The sequence below is a fragment of the Staurois parvus genome, unplaced genomic scaffold (genome assembly GCF_062004578.1).
Source record: "Staurois parvus isolate SC_StPar_1 unplaced genomic scaffold, SC_StPar_1.0 ptg000900l, whole genome shotgun sequence".
Lineage (NCBI taxonomy): Eukaryota > Metazoa > Chordata > Amphibia > Anura > Ranidae > Staurois > Staurois parvus.
In genome coordinates this window covers 1,234,233-1,257,764 of record NW_028318696.1, presented here as the reverse complement: position 1 = coordinate 1,257,764, position 23,532 = coordinate 1,234,233, and the positions used below count along the sequence as shown (strand labels likewise).

The 23,532-nt window shown below is 46.4% G+C and overlaps 1 protein-coding gene across 1 annotated transcript; it reads left to right on the top strand.

Moving 5' to 3' along the window:
* The first annotated feature begins 49 nt into the window (after positions 1 to 49).
* On the top strand, positions 50 to 23,532 carry YIPF2 (Yip1 domain family member 2). The gene is made up of 8 exons (XM_089656348.1): positions 50 to 183; positions 3,605 to 3,756; positions 6,834 to 6,914; positions 12,342 to 12,429; positions 13,406 to 13,522; positions 13,624 to 13,790; positions 16,275 to 16,457; positions 23,187 to 23,532. The coding sequence occupies exons 1-8, from the start codon at positions 153 to 155 to the stop codon at positions 23,277 to 23,279; spliced, it is 912 nt and encodes a 303-aa protein (XP_089512474.1). The 5' UTR covers positions 50 to 152; the 3' UTR covers positions 23,280 to 23,532.

Here is a 23,532-nt window from a genome sequence, read left to right as displayed (position 1 = left end):
AGTAACGAGGCTAGCCGTTCACAATCATGCTCTGTATCCGGGAACGGAATCCCCCCTCGGGAGGTGGCGCAGGTGGTACAGTCCAGGAAGTGGTGACGAGGCCTCTGGAGCTGAGGGTGGTCACGTGAGCGGTGAGATGTCCCTCAGCTGACATGGCGGCCCCTGATCAGCTCCAGTTCCAAGGTAAGAATCCTCCTAGAGACAATGCTGAGAATGGTGAGGACATGGCTGACACCCCTGTGTGTGAGGGCCCCACAGGTCCAGCACCGAGGCAGGGATGTGCTTGTTAAAGGGGCTACACCATAAACGGGGATGGATTAAAGGGGAGCTCTGCACACTGAGACGGGGGGAGGGTACTATTATCTGTAGGTGGGGGAGTCCTCTGCTGATTATTTTGCGGCTTGCTGAGGCTCCCCGTGAAGTAAATGTCGCTGAGTTCCCACGCGTCCTGCGTACTGTTGCCACCTCATCCCTTGAACCACTTCAGCTCTGGAAGGCTTTACCCTTTATGACCCAGGCGACTTTTTTTTTCCTATTCAGCACTGTGCTACTTTAACTGGCAATTGCGCAGTCATGCAACGCTGCACCCAAATGACATATTTTTTCACACAGCTTCCTTTTGGTAGTACTTGATCACCACTGCGCTTTTTTTTTTTTTTTTTGCGATATAAATGAAAAAAGACCAGACGTTTTGAAAAAAACACAAACTTTTTTTTTGTACTTTCTGTGATAAAACAAAAAAATCAAATTTCTTCATTAATTTAGGCCAAAATGTATTCTTCTCCATGTCCTTGGTTTAAAAAATCCCAATATGTTGGATTTGTGTGAACGTTATTGCGTCTACAAACCATGTGATATCTACTGGAATTTGTATTTTTTTTTTTTATACTTCTAATGGTGTTGATCAGTGACCTGTAGTGGGACTGCAATAGTGCGGTGGGCAATCTGACGCTGTCACTGGGTGGGAACTAACTGCCACCGACACTCATACAGTGGTCAGTGCTGATATGCTCAGCCCTGTCTTCTGCTTTGCCGATCGGTGGGCCCCGGCTATCAATTATTGGCCAGGAACCCGCTGATCGGCTTGTACTGAAACCAATCACAGCACAGCTGGGGCGACAGGCGCAAGTTCCTTACTCAGAAGAGCTGGATCACGTATTCGATACGTGATTCAGTGCAGGGATGACACTTTGCTGCTGAACATCCAAGTGTTACAGTCGGTAAGCGGGTAAACTGGAACACATTAACGTGTTACTAAACCCAGGACCCTGCATTCACTATATCCGGTCTCCCAGGACCCTGCATTCACTATATCCGGTCTCCCCGGACCCTGCATTCACTATATCTGATCTCCCCGGACCCCGCATTCACTATATCTGATCTCCCCGGACCCCGCATTCACTATATCTGGTCTCCACAGATCCTGCATTCACTATATCTGGTCTCCCCAGGACCCTGCATTCACTATATCTGGTCTCCACAGATCCTGCATTCACTATATCTGGTCTCCCCAGGACCCTGCATTCACTATATCTGGTCTCCCCGGACCCTGCATTCTCTATATCTGGTCTCCACAGATCCTGCATTCACTATATCTGGTCTCCCCAGGACCCTGCATTCACTATATCTGGTCTCCACAGATCCTGCATTCACTATATCTGGTCTCCCCAGGACCCCGCATTCACTATATCCGGTCTCCCCGGACCCCGCGTTCACTATATCCGGTCTCCCCGGACCCCGCGTTCACTATATCCGGTCTCCCCGGACCCCGCGTTCACTATATCCGGTCTCCCCGGACCCCGCGTTCACTATATCCGGTCTCCCCGGACCCCGCGTTCACTATATCCGGTCTCCCCGGACCCCGCGTTCACTATATCCGGTCTCCCCGGACCCCGCGTTCACTATATCCGGTCTCCCCGGACCCCGCGTTCACTATATCCGGTCTCCCCGGACCCCGCGTTCACTATATCCGGTCTCCCCGGACCCCGCGTTCACTATATCCGGTCTTCCCGGACCCCGCGTTCACTATATCCGGTCTCCCCGGACCCCGCGTTCACTATATCCGGTCTCCCCGGACCCCGCGTTCACTATATCCGGTCTCCCCGGACCCCGCGTTCACTATATCCGGTCTCCCCGGACCCCGCGTTCACTATATCCGGTCTCCCCGGACCCCGCGTTCACTATATCCGGTCTCCCCGGACCCCGCGTTCACTATATCCGGTCTCCCCGGACCCCGCGTTCACTATATCCGGTCTCCCCGGACCCCGCGTTCACTATATCCGGTCTCCCCGGACCCCGCGTTCACTATATCCGGTCTCCCCGGACCCCGCGTTCACTATATCCGATCTCCCCGGACCCCGCGTTCACTATATCCGGTCTCCCCAGGACCCCGCGTTCACTATATCCGGTCTCCTCGGACCCTGTATCTGGTCTCCCAGGACCCTGCATTCACTATATCTGGTCTCCCCGAGTACACAGGACATTGCAATTAGTTTATTAAATAGAAAGTGCTAAATACATTTTCTCATATATTTTTGCAATATATAGCAGTCGTGAGTTCTATCAGTGTCCAGCAGATCACTGGTTAATCTTGTAGGAGGAGTTTTCATTCTCCCTTGATTGTCCTATGAGGCTGCAGGACCCCTGACCCTCTGTCTGGACAGAGCTGATTGGCCCTGTGCTGATCATATGCTCGCTAGCAATACACGCCAAACTGAGCATGTGCAGCTTGCCCCCAAGGCTCTGTTCTATCAGCAGATGGATTGGGGACAGTAGAAGAAGGGAAGGAGCAGAGAAGACAGGATCAAACAGCATTTTTACACAATGCAGAGGATTAACCCCTTCGGTTCCACAGTGTGTATAACAAGCGTGCTTTCCTGCATATACAGACTGATTGTACTGTTGTGGGTTCAGTAACACTTTAATTACTCAGGATCTGAGGCTAATGTCTTACACATGTAGCGGGTACAGCTGATTCCCCCTAGTGGGGCAGGAAGTGACAGCAGTGTGGAGATGATAACCAGAGGAGGATGGCTGTGGGTTCTCCATAATCCCTGTTCGCTGCCTGCCTTTCCTTTTCCCCCACTTTGCAGTCAGAGAACTGACTGTCTGGAAAAGCAGGACCAGGAGATTTTTTCTCACTAACCCCCCCCCCCCCCCTCACAGACAGGATGCTGGGACGCTTCCCTTTTTGTTTTTTTTTTAAATAACAAACATGTCTATACTTACTTAGTTTTGCACGCAATCCTCTTCTTTTTGGGTTCCCGGCACCCCTGGCCCCTTCCCCTCGAGCAGTGCCCCCAGAGAAAGCTGCTCGCCCTGGGGGCACCGCTGCATGCTCATTCCCAAGCAGCTGCTTTATGTCTTCACTGTGGCTGCCCCCCCATTCTCTCCTCATTAGCTCACTGGCTGTGATTGACTACCTTGTACCTATGATTGGGCCTCAAAGCATTTATGTGATCTAAGTAGTCATCTTTACATACAGACTGAGGAACTGTTCTGTCTGCACAGCTGCAGTGTTTGCTGGACTGTGTTAGCCCCCCGGGCAGATTGGTTGCACTTTTGTGGACTTGCTATTTGATTTCTATTTGCTCTCTCTATCCAGAGTTTGAAGAAGCTGCCGTCCTCCTGTCTGAGAACCCGAACGCAACAACCAAGAGTGCCAGTGAGGAGACAAGGCTGCAACATGCCACACTGCCTATGGGAGATGACAGTGAAGGAGAGGAGGGAGAGGAGGGCGAGACGGATCAGACCGAGGTAACTGCAGTCCCTACTGGTTACCTGTTTCTGTTTTTTTTTCCAAGTGTGTGTATATAAGTAAAATAAACATACACTGTATTGCCAAAAGTATTGGTCGGCCGGCCTTTACACACACATGAACTTCAATGGCATCCCAGTCTTAGTCCGTAGGGTTCAATCTTGAGTTGGCCCCGCCCTTTGCAGCTATAACAGCTTCAACTCTTCTGGGAAGGCCGTCCACAAGGTTTAGGAGGGTGTCTATGGGAAGGTTTGACCATTCTTCCAGAAGTGCATTTGTGAGGTCAGGCACTGATGTCGGGGGAGGAGGTCTGGCTCACAGTCTCCGCTCTAATTCATCCCAAAGGTGTTCTATGGGGTTGAGGTCAGGACTCTGTGCAGGCCAGTCAAGTTCCTCCACCCCAAACTGGCTCATCCATGTCTTTATGGACCTTGCTTTGTGCACTGGTGTGCAGTCATGTTGGAACAGGAAGGGGCCATCCCCAAACTCTTCCCACAAAGTTGGGAGCATGAAATTGTCCAAAATGTCTTGGTAGGTTGACACCTTAAGCCCAACCCCTAAAGAAAAATAACCCCACACCATAATCCCCCCCCCTCCAGCAAGCTTTACACTTGGCACAATGCAGTCAGGCAAATACCGTTCTCCTGGAAACTGCCAAACCCAGACACCTCCATCAGATTGCCAGACAAAGAAGCATGATTGCTCACTCCAGACAACACGTCTCCACTGCTCTAGAGTCCAGTGGCGACATGCTTTACACCACGGCATGTGACGCTTTGCATTGCACTTGGTGATGTAAGGCTTGGATGCAGCTGCTCTGCCATGGACACCCATTCCATGAAGCTCTCTACGCACTGTTGTTGTGCTAATCTGAAGGCCACATGAAGTTTGGAGGTCTTTAGCTATTGACTCTACAGACAGTTGGCGACTTCTACGCACTGTGCGCTTCAGCATGCGCTGACCCCGCTCTGTCATGTTTCGTGGCCTACCACTTGGTGGCTGAGTTGCTGTTGCTCCCAGTTGCTTCCACTTTGTTATAATCCCACTAACAGTTGACTGTGGAATATTTAGTAGCCAGGAAATGTCACGGATGGACTTATTGCACAGGTGACAACCTATCACGGGACCACGCTTGGAGTCACTGAGCTCCTGAGAGCGACCCATTCTTTCACCACTGTTTGTAGAAGCCGTCTGCATGCCTAGGGGATGATTTTATACACCTGTGTCCATGGAGGGGATTGGAACACCTGAATCACATGATTTGGAGGGCTGGCCCAATACTTTTGGTAATATAGTGTGTATATGCTTTTCCATTGCCCTCTTGTAGGGGGAGGGCTTGGTTTGACAGCAAGGTCTGTATACACAAACCTTTCATCTATTGACTTGTCCAGACAATGAAAGCAATGCAACCCTTTGATATTATATGGCAGTCCCATTCATGTCATTTGGGACACGGGCTACAGAGACACAGCACTGCTCCCATTTTGACATCCATGGGAGTGCATGGCCCTGAATGCACACTGTCTGTGTTCAAGGCTGTGCCCCCATATCCACACAGGTGTAAGATTGGGAGCAGTGTCCCAATTGACATGAATGAGATTACCCACACAGGGATGCATGGAACACCCTCGCATGTGCAGGCAAACTGCTCCCTGACATGGGTGTACTCACACCGTGTGACCGAGGCCTAAGTCTGTAAGTGCTTGAATTAGTAACCGGCTAGAGCAGCTGGAGATCTGCGGGTTGTTTATTACTGTTCTATATAAAAGTAGTCTTTTTTTGAAATCCTCATTATTCTTATTATTATTATACAGGATTTATATAGCGCCAACAGTTTGCTCAGCACTTTACAATATAACGGGAGACAATACAGCAACAATACAGTTCAATACAAGAGGGAAAGGAGCTTACAATCTAGGAGGGAGGGGCTAGTGGTAAAAAAGGTAATTACTGTGGGGGATGAACTGGTTGGAAGAGTAGAAGATTCCATTATTAGCTGAGGGCAGGACAGGCTTCCCTGAAGAGAGAGGTTTTCAGAGATCGCCTAAAAGTGAGCAGAGTAGGTGATATTCTGATAAATTGGGGTAGAGAGTTCCAGAAGATAGGGGAAGCTCTGGAGAAGTCCTGGAGACAAGCATGGGAGGAGGAGACAAGGGAGCTAGAGAGCAGGAGGTTGTGGGAGGAGTGGAGAGGATGCTTTGGGTGTTATTTAGAGACAAGATCGGTGATGTAATTTGGGGCAGAGTTATAAATGGCTTTATATGTTATTGTTAATGTTTTGAATTTTATCCGTTGGGCAATGGGAAGCCAGTGGAGGGAGCTGTATGTAGTTGTAGGCAGCGGATGGAGCAGTCAGCAGGGAACAGGCGCATTTCGACTGGAGATGTACTACGGCAATGTCCACACATGGAGGGGTATTTATAAATGCGCACAGTCATTTATACCACATAAGCAATTTATAAACGTATCTGAGGACACAGAAAAGCTGTCTTGTTGCCGTGAGCAGCATGGTCTGTCATCAGACACTTTTAGGTCCCTTGCACACAAGGCCATCTAGGTGCAGTCCAGCCCTTCCAGGCTGCAGTTTGATGGGCTGAATGCCCTACCAAGGGGTACCCATATTTAGGGCCCTCTGCATTCAGAGATGAAGGACCTATACTCAGGGCTCAAAGACTACAGAGATACCTTTACCCTCGGTTCACATCTATGCGGCCGTGCGGGCCGCATTTTGCATGGGCACGAGAGCCCGTTCATTTGAATGGACTCCCGTGTCCGTGACACGCAGGGAAGAAGTCCCTGCACTTCTTTGGAAAATGCAGCTGAGGTTCCCAGTACGGTTGCGTTTTCCAGTGCGGGCGGCGTTCCAATAGAACTAATGGCACCCGCCCGCGGGTCCGCATTTTTCTCTGCTGGTTGTGCGGCTGCACGGATATTTGCGCGGATCCGCAGCGGCACCACCCGCACAGATGTGAACCTAGGGTTATACTGCTGGATATAGAATTCTGTGTACTTTGTGAAGGTTGTGTCCTGGTTCTGATCATGAGTGCATGTTTGTTTTCACCTTCCCTACCTGCAGCTCCTCTCCTCACAGAAGAAATCTGCTGGTTTCTGGACATTTCAGTACTATCAGGACCTGTTTGATGTAGACACCTACCAGGTATTGGACACGTAGCTGGATGAAAATAAAATACATCATGATAGAATTGCATGTTGCAGTACATTGGGTTTTGGCTGCTGGTGCTGCTCACAATGTGAGGCTTTCCTGGGCACTAAGGAATGAATACTAAACCAGATAGTAGAATATCCCTCGCCCTTCACCTTAAAGCTGAACTAGGAAATGTCAAAACTATCCTTACAGTGGGGATCCCACAGCACTGCAGAGGTTACATTCGCATTTATACCTAGGGTACTAGTAAAGAGGACTTTTACTGGTGCTATGTTACCGGCCCCCATAGGCTCTTCCCTAGAGCGTTCCGTCCGTCTCTCTGCCTGTACTCTGACATCATCAACTACAATGGAGAGTGTTCTACCTGAGCATGCCGAGGGACCACTGACAGACCAGAGCAGTAGGCTCTAGCTGAGCTCTAGCTGGTGGTGCAGCAAGAAATAAGGTATGTAAAGGTTTTCTGCTATCCTAGGCATTAATGGGGGCGGCACAGTGACTTAGTGGTTAGCACATCTGCCGTGCAGTAAATGGGTCATGGGTTCAATTCCCAACCATGGCGCCTCCTGCATGGAGTTTGCATGTTCTTCCTGTGCTTGCGTGGGTTTCCTCCGGGTACTCCAGTTTCCTCCCACACTCCAGAGACATGCTGGTAGGTTAATTGGCTCCTGTCTAAATTGTCCTGGTTTCATCCCTGGCTATGCCGGATCTCCTGCATGGTAGGGGTTGGGAAAAGACCTGGCAACCTACCCTGTAAAATAATTGCTAAGAGAATTCATGGAAAAAGTCGCTTACGAGTGATGGTCCATGCAATCGCCAAGGGTCGGATACGACTGAATGGATAGATGGATAGATATAGATGGGGATAGATATAGATGGGGATAGATATAGATGGGGATAGGTATAGATGGGGATAGATATAGATGGGGATAGATGTATAGATGGGGATAGATGTATAGATGGGGATAGATGTATAGATGGGGATAGATATAGATGGGGATAGATATAGATGGGGATAGATATATAGATGGGGATAGATATATAGATGGGGATAGATATATAGATGGGGATAGATATATAGATGTGGATAGATATATAGATGTGGATAGATATATAGATGGGGATAGATATATAGATGGGGATAGATATAGATGGGGATAGATATAGATGGGGATAGATATAGATGGGGATAGATATAGATGGGGATAGATATAGATGGGGATAGATATAGATGGGGATAGATATAGATGGGGATAGATGTATAGATGGGGATAGATATAGATGGGGATAGATGTATAGATGGGGATAGATGTATAGATGGGGATAGATATAGATGGGGATAGATATAGATGGGGATAGATATAGATGGGGATAGATATAGATGGGGATAGATGTATAGATGGGGATAGATATAGATGGGGATAGATATAGATGGGGATGGGGATAGATACGGATGGGGATAGATACAGATAGATGGATAGGGATATAGATGGATGGATGGATGGATAGATAGGCATTAATGGGCATTCACCCTTCGCAGTGCAGAGGGAGTTCCACTGCAAGGGAATTTTTTTTTTAGTTTTTTTCCTGGCATTCAGCTTTAAATGCTCAATTTTTACTTTTTTTTTCTAGGGGGACATTAAAAAGACGTTTTACTTACCTTATTCCCCGCTCCCCTGGCAGCAGACGCTCAACTCTTCCCTTCGGGGAAGTGGGTTGTGAGTGGGCCCTCGGAGTCCTCACATTGCAGGACTGCTGGCTCTACTTTGTAAGTGATGACATCAGAGTATGACTGACGAAGAGAAGCGGCTGCAGGGGACCATTTATGTGGAGAGGAGGAGCCTTTGGGAGGTTAGTGAGAGGTTAGATGAAAGTGCTTTTTAATGACCATTTAACACTTGCAGTGCCTGGGGAGTAAAATTCATAATTTTAGGTCGTCAGTTACTGTGTGTGCTTTCCTATTTTCTGTTACACTTTTAATGATGCTGGGAAGTATAGCTTTCTCTATATTTCCGGCTCTCCTACACAGCTGTTGTTTGCTGACCTCTCCTCTTCCCTTTCCATTCAGAGAACACCTTGTTGTGAAGGGAGTCACTTTGGGTGGGGGGCCCATGGAACTTAGCTCACTTTGGAGAGGTGAAGAGACCCCTGTCTCAGCTCCCCATATCCCTCTTATGTGTAAGTCACCCTGTGCCTGCTAGGGGTACAGGGTGATCTGTCCTAGTATTGTGTAGACATGTATAGGAGATAGGTGGGGGTTGTGGATTGTTTGGTGTTATGTGGTTGCATCCCATTGTTGTGTGTCTTGCTTGGGAGCAAAACTATTATGGGATGTATGTGTTTGTGTATTGGCTTGGTGGGTGGGGGGGGTGTCTCCAGCAGCCCTCCCTACTGATGGGACTGTCTGCTGGTGTGTCTCTTGTTACTAAATGTAGATTGCCCCACCCTGTGCCATTATGCAGGAGGGGGGGGGGGGTTGTTCCCTTGAATGTATATATCTTGTATCTGTGTTAAAATAAACTAGTCTACTTCCTGGTTTACTTCAAGATTGGTGTTGTCTAGTCTTGTATGGTCTGTTGTCGGTGTTTAGACGGGGAAGTGGTATTCTAATGGAGTACCCAAGCACAGACTGGGGTTGGTTCCGTTACACTTGTGTAACCCATTCAATGTTCTGTGAATTGACAGAAGTGAGGAGGAGCGGACAGTGCGGTATGTGTGTAGGAGAGCTGCAGCCATTCTGTGATAGCGCCAGAAGTATAGCAAAAGCCATACTTCCTGGCAGTGGAAAAAGTGTGAATTGTAAAGATCAACAGGCAATCCAGGCGGTGGTATACACATCTTTACACTTAGGCTAAGTTCACACTAGCTTTGTTAGCAGGCGTTAGGCACTTGGGAAGCGTTTTTAACGCTCCTCAAACGCCTATGAAAATTCCACACATGGCAGCACACAGTGTTGTTCACACTGAAGCGTTAGCGTTGCAGCAAAATTGAAACCTCATGTCAAGTCAGGAGGAGTTGAAGCTTCCCATTCAAATCTATGGTGATGCTCCTCAAACGCCTGGCAGGCGTTTGCGGGGCGCTAATACCATTTAACTTCATTAAAGGCGTTTGTGTTGCGGTTTTAATGCTTGGCAAATGCCTCAAAAATGTGCATAGGGCGTTTGGGGAGTGTTAAACACGCTTCCCCAAACGCCTGTCTAATGCCTGTCAAACGCTATAGGGGCATTTGGCAAGAGTTAGAAATTAGTCAAGTGTGAACGAGCCCTTAAAGTGGCTGTAAACACTTACATATACCCAACGAAGTGACTGGCCTCAGGTGATACAAAGAGATGAAACAAATCCTCCTACATAAGTTGTACCTGTTTATCTGCAGCCTTCTCTTCATGCGTTCAACATCCAGAATGTATACAGCCTGTCCGAGCTTCCAGAAAGCAAGGGGCAAGGAGCTGAATTTACACACTGCAGAGCTTTCTACATCCATTCAACATCCAGAATGTTTACAGCCTTTCTGCGCTTCCAGAAGTCAGGGGGTAGGGAGATGAATTTACAGAGCTCAGTGAGGGCTGATTGGAGGGAAGGGACACCCCCCCCTTCACACAGCACGCATGAACAGAGCTGAGGCTGTCAATCACAGACTGTGTGTTGGAGATCCCCTTCACTTTTTTTAGCTTTGTCAGAAGTGACTCTTGCAGATAGCAGAGGAAGGCGGCAGCAGAGTGAAATGACACTTAGTGCTCCGGATTGGGACAAGTACACATTATAGAGGGATATGCTTTGTTCATATTTCATATCTGAGGTTTACAACCACTTTAAAGTGGAACTAAACCCATCAATTTAACTGTTTTCCAAAACAGCTGCATTAAAGGCATGCCATGAATGATAACTGTCTCAGTTGCTTGTGCTCTCATATGAACTGTCAGACCATCAAATAGCTGGTGTCTTAACTGATCACACGTGCAGCATCATGGCAATTGCAGACCGAACAGTGGGTAGGTTGGCAGCTAAGCTTAGCTGTAAGGAATAGAAGGGTTTAGTTCCCATTTCTAACTATTTGTTACCCAGCAGATTTTAAATAAACTGTTCTTTAACCACTTCCAGTCCGGACACTTTCCCCCCCTTCCTGTCCAGGCCAATTTTCAGCTTTCAGCGCTATCACACTTTGAATGACAATTGCGCGGTCATGCAACACTGTACCCAAATGAATTTTTAGCATTTTTTGAGACAGATAAAGCTTTATTTTGGTGGTATTTATTCACCACTGGGATTTTTATTTTTTTGCTATATAAATAAATGAAAAAGTCCAAAAATTTTGAAAAAAAGTGTTTTTCTTTATAACATTTTGCAAATAAATAATCTTTCTTGATAAATCTTGGCCAACATTTATTCCGTTATCTTTTTAGTAAAAAAAATAAAATAACCCAAATTAGTTTATAACCAAAAATTATAATTTTTCTAAATTTTTTTTTTTACATTTCTTTATTTGTTTTTATTTATTTTTTTTACATACTGTCACCCTATCCGTACAGTGTCACCATAGTGACACTGTACTACTTGTGGGGGGTGATGAAGATTTTATTTTTTACACTGATTGTTTTACATACATAAAGGCTGTAAAAGCAATCATTTCTCCTCTCTGGCTGCATTCTTGCAGCCATTGAGAAATATTGTGAGAGCTGTGATTGGTCACAGCTTGTCACATGGTACAAGGCTGTTGTGAATAGCCGTGTACCATGTGACCTCTCTGATCATTCACAGATTTCACACGTAGTAAGCAATGATGTCAGAAGTGACATCTTGCTTACCACTCTTCATGTGTTCACTGATTGGCCAATCAGTGATCACATGATTGGGACCTCACACAGAGGTCCCGTACAACGATCGGTGTTCCACTGTGTCTGGAGGACACAGCAGGTACCAGTTTGCGATGCTGAGCACTCCGAGGGAGCGCGCACAAGCAGGGAGTGGGGAAGACATTTATAAACGGCCACCCGACCCGGCACTGCCACCGTCCGGCCGTTTTTATACATGGGCTGGACGGGAAGTGGTTAAATGTGGTTTTATTTTTTTGCCTTGATGATCCAACCGTCATCTTAACCTGCATTTGAACACTGGGGAATATAATGTAAACTGCTGCTCTAGCTACAAGCTAGAAACAGATTTATGCGCCACATACATGGAATGTTTTCAGACCATATTCATATTTTTATTAATCATTTTCAAATTCAAGTTTGCTAAGACCAGTTATGGGTCACAGGCCTCAAGTGAGCATCCCTGGGCTGCCAGGGATTGGTCAGAAAATCAGTGGATGGTTTTTGGATCTAGATATGGGCAATAAAGTTGACAGTGGCTTCTAAGACTGGGATTTGGTTTGCTTGGCAGTAACTTTGTTTTTGCAGACTCTAATGTCTGTTCTTGACTTAGGTGCTGGATAGGATACGAGCTTCATTCATACCGGTTCCTGGGAAGAATTTTGTCAGACATCATTTGCGGAATCATCCTGATCTTTATGGTAAGTGAAAGTGCAACTCCGGTAAGGAAATAAAAATACTTTTTTTTTTTTTCAAACAGTAGATAAAGATTAGGAGAACTGAGTGGGACTTTGATGGCATAATACATACATTAAAATTATGAAATCTTTATTTTCATCAAAATGTGTGTGTATATGTATGTGTGTGTGTGTATATATATATGTGTGTATATATATATATATATATATATAACTATAGCATAACACACCATTTTGACAAAATAATTCATATTGACATAGTATCATATCACCATTGAAGGATGCCAAAGAACAGCAATGCTAATGGGTTACAGAGATGATTCTGCAAGGTTCCGACGTGTTTCGGAGTGATAGAACGCCTTCCTCAGGGATAGCAAACACTCTGCATAAGAGTGATATAATCTGTCAGATTGAAAATACATTTATTCATTACGCATCGTATATATGACCAAAAAAGGTATCTGCCTGGTTCAAAATGTATGGATATACTCGCAATATGAGAAGGCCAAGAACGTAAATAAATTTTCAATCACATTAACAAGACTTCGAGTTGTCAGCACCTCCCGGCCAAGGCGCCTGCGAGCTCTGGGCACCTAACAATCCCACCAAAACGGAACATAGGGGCCACCCAGATCAAACCGTAGGACTGAAATAAGTTGCCAATTATAATTAGTGTCCTTGGCCCAGACAGCTGCTGATTACTATAAAAATGACAGTTTCATACTGCAGTCATGCCTCCAGCACTGTGACTATAGTACAATGAAATGATCATGTGGTTACCTCCCCATTCATCCAGGCACAAAAAGCTTTGTAGTCCGTTCACAAAATACAAGGCGCTCTGTGAATAGACAAGGGAAAAGAAGGGGTGGGTAAACAAGAATCTTGAATTCTTTGGGGAAAACGCAAGGCTTTTTGTGAATGGAGGAGGGAAGAAGATGGGGTAAATGTCTAATGCTATAATATCTTTCATTTTTGTCAGGGCCTTTCTGGATCTGTGCCACACTTGTTATCACTGTCACAGTGGTGGGGAACCTGGCCACCTTTATCCAGATGCACGGCAAACCAGAGTACAACTACAGCCCCCAGTTTCACAAGGGTGAGCAATGTTAATATGTGTGTCTTGTCACTGATGTGTATGGGTTGGGAGTCTTGCTGTCTCTGTAGTAGATGGCTGATGTGTTGTTCATTCTGTGGCAGTGACGGTTGCTGGGATTGCCATATACAGCTATGCCTGGCTGGTACCTTTAGGTCTGTGGGGATTTCTGCAATGGAGGAAAAATGTGAGCCCAACAGTGGGGACCTACAGCTTCATGGAGACAGTGTGTGTCTATGGGTACTCCCTATCTGCATATATTCCATCAACAGTGAGTATTGGTAGAAATTAAAATGTCTGATCTCAGATTCATATTCTCATATTCTCTTTTTCTTTCTCTCTCTCTTTTTAACTAAACACCGATCAGCCATAACATTATGACCACCCTCCTAATATTGAGTAGGTCCCCCTTTTGATGCCAAAACAGCCCTGACCTGTCGAAGAGTGGTCTCTGTAGCAAACTTGCTCGTCAGAGTGGGACGCGGAGTTCCCCCTTTTTTTTATTTAGAAGTATTCCTCAGTCCTTCATTCCCTACCCCCTCCCTTCCTGAGAGGCAAACGTTATAATCTGACAGATGGTGTGGGTCAACCCAGGTTAAGGCATCCCTAGTCCGGGGCCAGGCAGTCTGCAAAAGTGTAGCCTTCCTCACCTAAAGTCCTGATAAGGCCAGCATGACCCCAGAACTTGCGTAGGCTCACCTATCATAAAACAGATAAGGCAGTTACTCCCCGGATTTGAAAGAGATTGTAACCTCACAAAACCTAACCGTTAAAGATGACAGAATGAAATGAACATTCCTCAAGTCAGGTTTTTTCCCTATGTTTCATGTCATGGATTATGACAGATGTTGGTTCTAATTCAGAGTTCTCCCGACTGACCCCTCCCAAAACAGCAGTGGCCAGTGTTCAGAGCCGCCCCGCCCCCCCCCCTCCCCCCCCCCCCCACACACATATGTGTGTGTGTGTGTGTATGTATGTATATATATATCTCTAATAACATTTTCTTTGTAAATATTTTATTGCACCTGTTTGACTCTTCTAGTAATAAATCTTTCTTTCTGAAAGTGTTAAACTGTTTCTAAGCGCTTACTTGCAATTCACGAATTCCTGCCTTTGAAGAGACGCTACTGTGTTTGTTTAATCCTCTGCCCAATCGGCCTGCGGTGACCGTATTGGACTGGCGACTTTTCAATCATTATAGTGTATATTTGATAACGGGAGTTTCCCAGTCTCCGACAAAAGTGGTGGTGGCAGTAGAGGGTTAGTTGTGTAATTAACCCGACCCAGTAACAAACGCATTCAGGCTACAGGCACCGATTGTAGCCCATTAGCTGGACAATCGCTGTGCAGGGTGCAGCTGGGTGTGGCCTTGTTACGCACATCACACCGCGGTTTTAGATCGGCCGGTCCTTCGGTCACAAGTTTGGTGAGAAGGTCTGGGGTCTGACGCCGCTGTCGTGACGTATTATTGTTGGTCGCGGTCGTGCGGTTGTCGCATGTTGGCGGCGGCGATCGTGCGATCCTGACAGTCTCCACTAGATCTCTAAAGATATGCTGTGGTATCTAGGCATCAGTAGCAGATCACGGCCTCCACTGACTTGCCTTCTTCCCATAATGCCTCCCGTTACCATCTCTTCCCCAGGTGAATGATGCACACACACCCGACTTCCACATGGATGTAAAGGAAAATGTGGTTCAGCAGACCAGGCCACCTTCTCCCACTTCTTCGTGGTCCAGTTCTGATGCTCACGTGCTCATTGGAGGTGCTTTTGGCTGTGGACACGGGTCAGCAAGGGTGTTCTGACCATTCTGTGGCCACGCCGCCCCATACAGAACAAACTGCGATGCCCTGCGTGTTCTAACACCTTTTTATCACAACCCACATTAAAATATTCAGTAATTAAAGCTGCAGTAACTCTACTATTGGATTGGACCTCACAGGTCAGCTTTTGCCCCCCATGTGCATCAAAGAGTCTTGGCCACCCATGACCCTTGTGCTGGTTCACTGATTATTCTTCATTGGACCAGTTTTGGTCAGTTCTGACCACTACAAACCGGGCTCATTCCACAAGAGCTGCAGTTTTGGAGCTGCTCTGACCCAGTCGTCTAGCCATTACAATCGGGTGCTTGTTAGTCGCTCAAATCATTACATGTGACCATCTGCTTTCAACACATCAGCTTCAGTGACAACATGTTCACCTGCTGTCTAAAGTATCCCACCCACTTTCAGATTCCATTGTAATAAGATAATCAATGTTATTGGTCATAATGTTGTGGCTGATCGGTGTATACCTCTTTTTAGAAAGACAGATGTTCCTTCTCACTTTTCATGCTTTATCTTCTAGTAAAAATGAAAGTGTAAATCGGATTGAAACTGGTCAGCTCAGTGGATTGCTTCAAAAAAGTCCTGGATTGTTTCTTAGATACACAGAATATAACTGGATATAACATTTATAGGTATAGTTGATCCAGGGAATATCTGATTGCCTCTCGGGGGATCAGGAAGGATTTTATTCCCTGCAGGAGCAAATTGGATCATGCTTTGCTGGGTTTTTTGCCTTCCTCTGGATCAACTGTAGGTGTAGGATTATAATTTTTTTTTTTTCTTTCTATGGTTGAACTGGATGGACTTTTGTCTTTTTTCAGCCAGACTAACTATGTAACTGTCAGTTTTGGCAGCCATTTCTTTTCTGTTTATAATATTCAGAATGTTGTTGGAGCCATTATGATACTACGTGTTCTTCTTTCCCTTTAGCTTCTCTGCGTTGTCCCGTATGAAATATTCCGCTGGATCATTCTTCTGCTGGCCATGTGTCTTTCTGCTTTTGTCCTCGTTATGGCTTTCTGGCCGCATATCCGCAGAGACAACAAGATGGTGGCTATAGGGATGGTGACAAGCATGGTGCTTCTACATGTGCTGCTAGCTGTGGGCTGCAAGGTGGGTACACCCATAAAGAACTGCTACTCTGAGCACACAGGAGATCTACATGACTGTGAATGGTCTTGCCTGTCAAAGGATTTGTAAATCTCTTCAGTCACATTTAGGCACTCCTGCTAGTGGGCACAACCAGCTTTGTACCCCCCTCCCTACAGACGGCACAACCAGCTTTGCACCCCCCCTCTCTACAGACGGCACAACCAGCTTTGTACCCCCCCCTCTACAGACGGCACAACCAGCTTTGTACCCCCCCCCCCTACAGATGGCACAACCAGCTTTGTACCTCCCCCCCCTACAGATGGCACAACCAGCTTTGTACCCCCCCTCTACAGACGGCACAACCAGCTTTGTACCCCCCCCCCCCCTCTACAGACGGCACAACCAGCTTTGTACACCCCCCCCCCCTCCCTGCAGACGGCACAACCAGCTTTGTAACCCCCTCCCCCCCCTTTCTGCAGACGGCACAACCAGCTTTGTACCCCCCCCCTCCCTGCAGGCGGCACAACCAGCTTTGTACCCCCCCCTCCCTGCAGGCGGCACAACCAGCTTTGTACCCCCCCCTCTCTGCAGACGGCACAACCAGCTTTGTACCCCCCCTCTCTGCAGACGGCACAACCAGCTTTGTACCCCCCCTCTCTGCAGACGGCACAACCAGCTTTGTTCCCCCACCTTCCTACAGACGGCACAACCAGCTTTGTTCCCCCACCTTCCTACAGACGGCACAACCAGCTTTGTTCCCCCCTCTCTACACACACAGTTTTTCTGTGCACTGAAAAGCAAACTACAGGTGAAACTCGAAAAATTAGAATATTGTGCAAAAGTTCATTTATTTCAGTGCAGCAACTTAAAAGGTGAAACTAATATATGAGATAGACTCATTACATGCAAAGCAAGATAGTTCAAGCTGTGATTTGTCATCGTGATGATTATGGCTTACAGCTCATGAAAACCCCAAATCCACAATCTCAGAAAATTAGAATATTACATGCAATCAATAAAACAAGGATTGTACATAGAACAATATCGGACCTCTGAAAAGTATAAGCATGCATATGTACTCAGTACTTGGTTTGGGCCCCTTTTGCAGCAATTACTGCCTCAATGCGGCGTGGCATGGAAGCTATCAGCCTGTGGCACTGCTGAGGTGTTATGGAAGACCAGGATGCTTCAATAGCGGCCTTCAGCTCTTCTGCATTGTTCGGTCTCGTGTCTCTCATCTTTCCCTTGGCAATGCCCCATCGATTGATGAGTCTATCTAATATATTAGTTTCACCTTTTAAGTTGCATTACTGAAATAAATGAACTTTTGCACGATATTCTAATTTTTCGAGTTTCACCTGTATTGCCTTTCAAGGCAAAGTAACAATGTCTCTGCAAAGGCCCCCCAACCTCCTTCTGCTCATCTTGCCTGGGCCTCTCTCACTGTTGCAGCCGGCAATAAAATCACCACTGATGGCATTCCCATGGTCATGTTTTAATGCTTGGCCCTTCTGATTGGCTGTACGCTATACAATCTCCTTTAGATTTACCAAAACTGTGTTATGTGGACAAAGCTAAACAATCCACTATAACCGCTTTACCGGCTCTCTATAGCAGATATACTGCTACAGGGCGGCAGGGGTGCGCAAAATCACCTGTATATAAGTGATTTTTCATTTCTGGGTAGGGAGCACGCCGGCATTCACGGCTGTCAATCACCGGGTCCCGGTTGGTGATTACCAAGCATCTCCGATGGGGAGGAGGACTGTTTTGTTTACTAACAGTCCTCCCTGTCAGCTTGGGCACACTGCTTTGGATAGCTGTGCACAGTACAGTCATCCAAAGCAGTGTGCTTACAGTGAAGCACACTGACATGGCCCCCTTGTAAAACACTCCCTGCATAGTTAACCCTTTGATCACCCATGTTAACCCCTTCCTGCCCAGTGCCATTAGTACAGTGTCAGTGCTTTTTTTTTTTTTGTATTGGTGTCACTGGGGATGTCAGTGACACCAAGTCAGTTCCACCCCCCCAGTGTCAGAATGTCTGCCGCAGTCCCGCTATAAGTCACTGATCACCGCCATTACTAGCAAAAAAATTCCAGTATCTATACCACCATTTGTAAATGCTATAACTTTCACGTAAAGCAATTAATTTACACATACTGGGATTTTTTTATTTTTTTTTTTGTAGCAAAGACATGTCGCAGATCACATTTTGGCCTAAATTTATGACGAAATTTGATTTTTTTTTTCCTATTTTTACTGGACATGTTTAATAGGAAAACGTAAAAAATGTTTTTTTTTTTCTAAAAATTTTGTTTTTTCTTTTTATAGCGCAAAAAATTAAAAATGTACAGGCGATCAAATACCACAGATAGAAAGCTCAATTCATGGAAAAAAAGAATGAAAATTTCATTTGGGTGCAGCGCTGCATGACCGCGCAATTGTCAGTTAAAGTAACGCAGCACCGTGACGCAAAAAATGGCCTAGTCAGGAAGGAGGGTAAATCCTCAGGAGGGCAAGGGGTTAACCTCTTCACGCCGGCTGCACACAAATGTGTGGCCTCCCGGCGTCTGGGCCTAGACGCCGAGAGGCTGCAGAGTTGTGGGCAATTAAGAAAAACATATGTGCTGAGAGTGTGCGCCCTGCGCGCTTCCAGCACACATGTCCGGTACTCACGGAAAGGCCCCGATCTCCTCTTTCGATCGGGACCTTTTCGGATCATTTGACCGCCGTAATGGCGAGTCCCGGTTGTCACATGACCCTAAAACCCGCCGCCCCCTGGCATCCGAAACCCTTAAAGGGTTGGGAGGCGCCAAGGGGTTAAAGACCAGGCCTTTTTGACACTTTTTGTTTACAAGTGAAATCAGTATTTTTTGCTATAAAATTAATTAGAACCCCCCAAACAGTATATATATATTTTTTTCAGCAGAGGCCCTAGAGAATAAAATGCCGGTCGTTACAATTTTTTAAGTCACACTATTTTGCGCAGGGTTTTTTTTAAATGCAATTTTTTTGGGGAAAAAAAACCTTTAATGAATTGAAGAAAAAAAAACAATTCAATATATAACCCATTTTTTTTGTAAAATATGAAAGATGTTACGCCAAATAGATACCCAACATGCCATGCTTTAAAATTGCTTGTGGGATGGCGCCAAACTACAGTACTTTAAAAGTCTATATAGGCGATGCTTTAAAAATTTCTAAAGGTTACCAGTTTAGAGTTCTAGAGGAGGTCTAGTGCTAGAATTATTGCTCTCACTCTAACATTTGCGGTGATACCTCACGTGTGCTGCAAACACCATTCACATATGTGGACCTGACCTACTTATGCGTTCACCACTGTGCGGGGTCGCTTTAAAAATGTCTTATTATTTCATTACATATTTTTTTTTTTACACTGTCCCTTCAAAATAAATGTTTTATCACTTTTTTATTGCTGTCACAAGAAATGGTGAACATCCTTTGCGATAACAATACAGCATGACAAGGTGCTCTTTATGGAGAGGACCTTCTCTGTGTTCTGTATGAGGTGATAATGTGTATAAAGCTGTGTTATCAAGGAGCAGTAAGGGGGTATAGGAGTGGAGCACAGATTAGTGTCTTCTGCTCTACAAACACAAAGGGGAAGATTTACTAAAACTGGAGTGCTCGGAATCTGGTGCAGCTGTGCACAGTAACCAATCGGCTTCCAACTTCAGCTTGTTCAATTAAGCTTTGGCAATAAGACCTGGAAGCTGATTGGTTACTATGCACAGCTGCACCAGATTTTTCACTCTTCAGTTTTAGTAAATCAACCCATAGCAACTGGTTTGATGTCTTTGGATAGGTATGTATAGTCTCTGCTGAATGGGTGTTACTGCAGTGATGTACTGACTCCTCCAACAGGTCTTTGTAAAGCAAAATTAGAAGACTAGGGATGGTCATGTTACCTCACACCATTTTTAAAATTACTTTGTCATGTGAGAAGTGGGCAGGGTTCCATATTTAGCCTCCTTTTTAACAGGGCCATCTTAATAGCATCATGGGCCCCTGGGCACCTACCAGCCTGTATCAGGTATCTCTGTCTCAGTACCTGCATATGTCAGGCGTCCCCATCACAGATTCCCCTATTTATCAGGCGTCCCATCACGGAGCCCACTATCCATCAGGCCCCCCTATCCATCAGGGAGCCCCCTATCAATCAGGTGTCCCCCATCACAGAGCCCCCCTATCCATCAGGCATCCCCATCAGGGAGCCCCCTATTCATCAGGCGTCCCCATCAGGGAGCCCCCAATCCATCAGGCGTCCCCATCAGGGAGCCCCCTATCCATCAGGCGTCCCCATCAGGGAGCCCCCTATCCATCAGGCGTCCCCATCAGGGAGCCCCCTATCCATCAGGCGTCCCCATCACGGAGGCCCCTATCCATCAGGCGTCCCCATCACGGAGGCCCCTATCCATCAGGCGTCCCCATCACGGAGGCCCCTATCCATCAGGCGTCCCCATCACGGAGCGCCCTATCCATCAGGCGTCCCCATCAGGGAGCGCCCTATCCATCAGGCGTCCCCATCAGGGAGCGCCCTATCCATCAGGCGTCCCCATCAGGGAGCGCCCTATCCATCAGGCGTCCCCATCAGGGAGCCCCCTATCCATCAGGCGTCCCCATCACGGAGGCCCCTATCCATCAGGCGTCCCCATCACGGAGGCCCCTATCCATCAGGCGTCCCCATCACGGAGGCCCCTATCCATCAGGCGTCCCCATCACGGAGGCCCCTATCCATCAGGCGTCCCCATCACGGAGGCCCCTATCCATCAGGCGTCCCCATCACAGAGGCCCCTATCCATCAGGCGTCCCCATCACAGAGGCCCCTATCCATCAGGCGTCCCCATCACAGAGGCCCCTATCCATCAGGCATCCCCATCATGGCTGAGACAGAGAGGCAGGCTGATGACATCATGATCAGCCAATCAGAGGAAGATGTGTATTGATTCATGGAATACAGAGCTTACCATGATTGGTTGAGCAGTGCTCAGCCTGACTTTGTTGTGATGTGGGTGTGAAATGGGATCTCCACGTCCCACTGCTGGAATACAGTGCTGTATACTGTATGTAGCTGAGGCTACATACCATTCATACAGCACATCCTGTTGATGCAGTAAATTGTTGGCTTGGGACAGCTTACTCCACAAACTATTTAAAGGACATTAAATGCAGAGTTAGACTTTTGTGCCAATAGCGGTCCCCAGCAGGCACTTGCTACAGCACCCACCTCTTCCAAAGGAATCTGTGATGGGAATATTTTACTAGAATTAGTGCCGTGTAAATTTTCAGTGCTGTTTATAAATGTCTGTAACCCTCCATTCAGAACAAGCCTGACTTTGAAGTTGTGCGACTTATGCAGGCTACAGCTGGGTCGTTTGTCGGCCGCAAAACTGGTCGTTCTGTTGCCACCAATGCTTACGAAAATCGGCCATTTTTTGTAGATTTTCCAGCATGACCGATAAAAGAAACGAGAAGGAACTGCAAAAATTGGCCAACGACATTGCCCACTAACAGTGCGAAGATTTATTTTTTTTTCAGATGAAAATTCAGCCGATAAACGACCCATCTATGGCCTGCATTAGACTCCATGTACACTGCAGGAGCTGTTCAGCATTTTTCAGCAGCCCCTGAACTCTCCCTAATGTATTCCTATGTGTCCATGTACACAGAGTCCTTTACAGGCGTTATTTTTGAATGCACCAAACTTGTGTTCAGGAGTAGATTTTATCAGCGTTTTAAATGCCAAACGCTTGTAAACGCGGCTAACCGCGTTTATAAGCATTTGGAAATTTTTATTTTTTTAGCTCTTTCATTCCAGATGCTGTCCAGAGCCTTTTTTCATCATGAATAATGCATGCAAAGCGTTTTCCCGGTACTCAAATGGACCCGGTACACCATACTTTGAGGTTTTGCATGAAAGAAAATCTATGTTACACTGCTGCAACAATTTCTGCACAGAAATGAGCCGGAACACATCCAAACACCACAAAAAAAATACAGCTAATCTCAACACATACTGCCCTCTGTGCTTCTGCTCCATGTCTGAAATAGTTAATTATTTACTGTTTTTCAGTGCTTTCTGGAAGGTCTCCTGAGGTCATCTTTAAAAAATGCGCATAAACGCGGTATGCAAATACAGCTAAACAGACATTTTTTAACCTACGTTTTCCAACAGTCCGTTTCCATTGTTCAGAAGTGTCCCGTGTACATGGAGCCTTACAGTGAAGTCACACGATTTCACAGTCGGGGGATCCGCCAATTTCAGGTGCGATTTGCAAGACATCTGATACAGATGTCTATGTAAATCACACAAAAAGTAGTACATGTACTACGTTTGAAATTGGTGGGACTCCGACCAAGTCGGAACCGCACCGATATGACCGCTCCAATAGGGTGCTACTTGGCATACAATTTGCAAATCGCATGCCGAGTTGCATCCCGTGTGAACCAGGGCTAAGTGTGGCATTGTGCTTCCCGTTGTTGTCCCAGTTTTTTCTGTCAGACCTTTCCTGTGGCAGCAGTCAGACTGGCCTGTGCACACTGTACAGAAGACAATCTTCGCCATGTGTTTTGTTTTAAAAATACGTTTCTATCTCTTGGTCCGATACGTGTATGCGCAGTTCAGTGGGACTACAGCTGGTTTTGCTTACAAAAAAGAATGGACAGCAGCAGTGTTGATGACCTTGCAGAAGCATTTTGGGTAATGGGTGTGCTCTGTCTTTCCAGGAGTACTTTTTCAGAAGAGTGGAAGAAAAAAGTGCAGGACCTGTTGGAACTTCCACCACGCCAAAAGCTCCCACTACTTCACACAAGATATGATGGTTGCCCAGATTATAATGACTGTTGAATGGACATGTGTACACTGCCTGCTCTGGGTGACCGGTCCTGTCTACTGCACCACCTATGCTTAGACTGTATATAACAGTGGGAGGACTACCCACAGAAGAGGATGGCGATCTGATGCACTCGGCTTAACCCTGCTCATCAAAATTATTGCTCTATTTTTACTGGTTATGGTTCTTTACTGATGAAGATAATTTAAGGTTTGGTTAATAAAGACCATTTTTTTTTT

Coding starts and splice junctions, on each gene's coding strand:
- YIPF2 (XM_089656348.1), top strand. CDS start 153: ATGGCGGCCCCTGATCAGCTCCAGTTCCAAG. Junction 184..3,604: donor TGATCAGCTCCAGTTCCAAG/GTAAGAATCCTC, acceptor CTCTCTATCCAG/AGTTTGAAGAAGCTGCCGTC. Junction 13,791..16,274: donor CTGCATATATTCCATCAACA/GTGAGTATTGGT, acceptor CTTTCCCTTTAG/CTTCTCTGCGTTGTCCCGTA.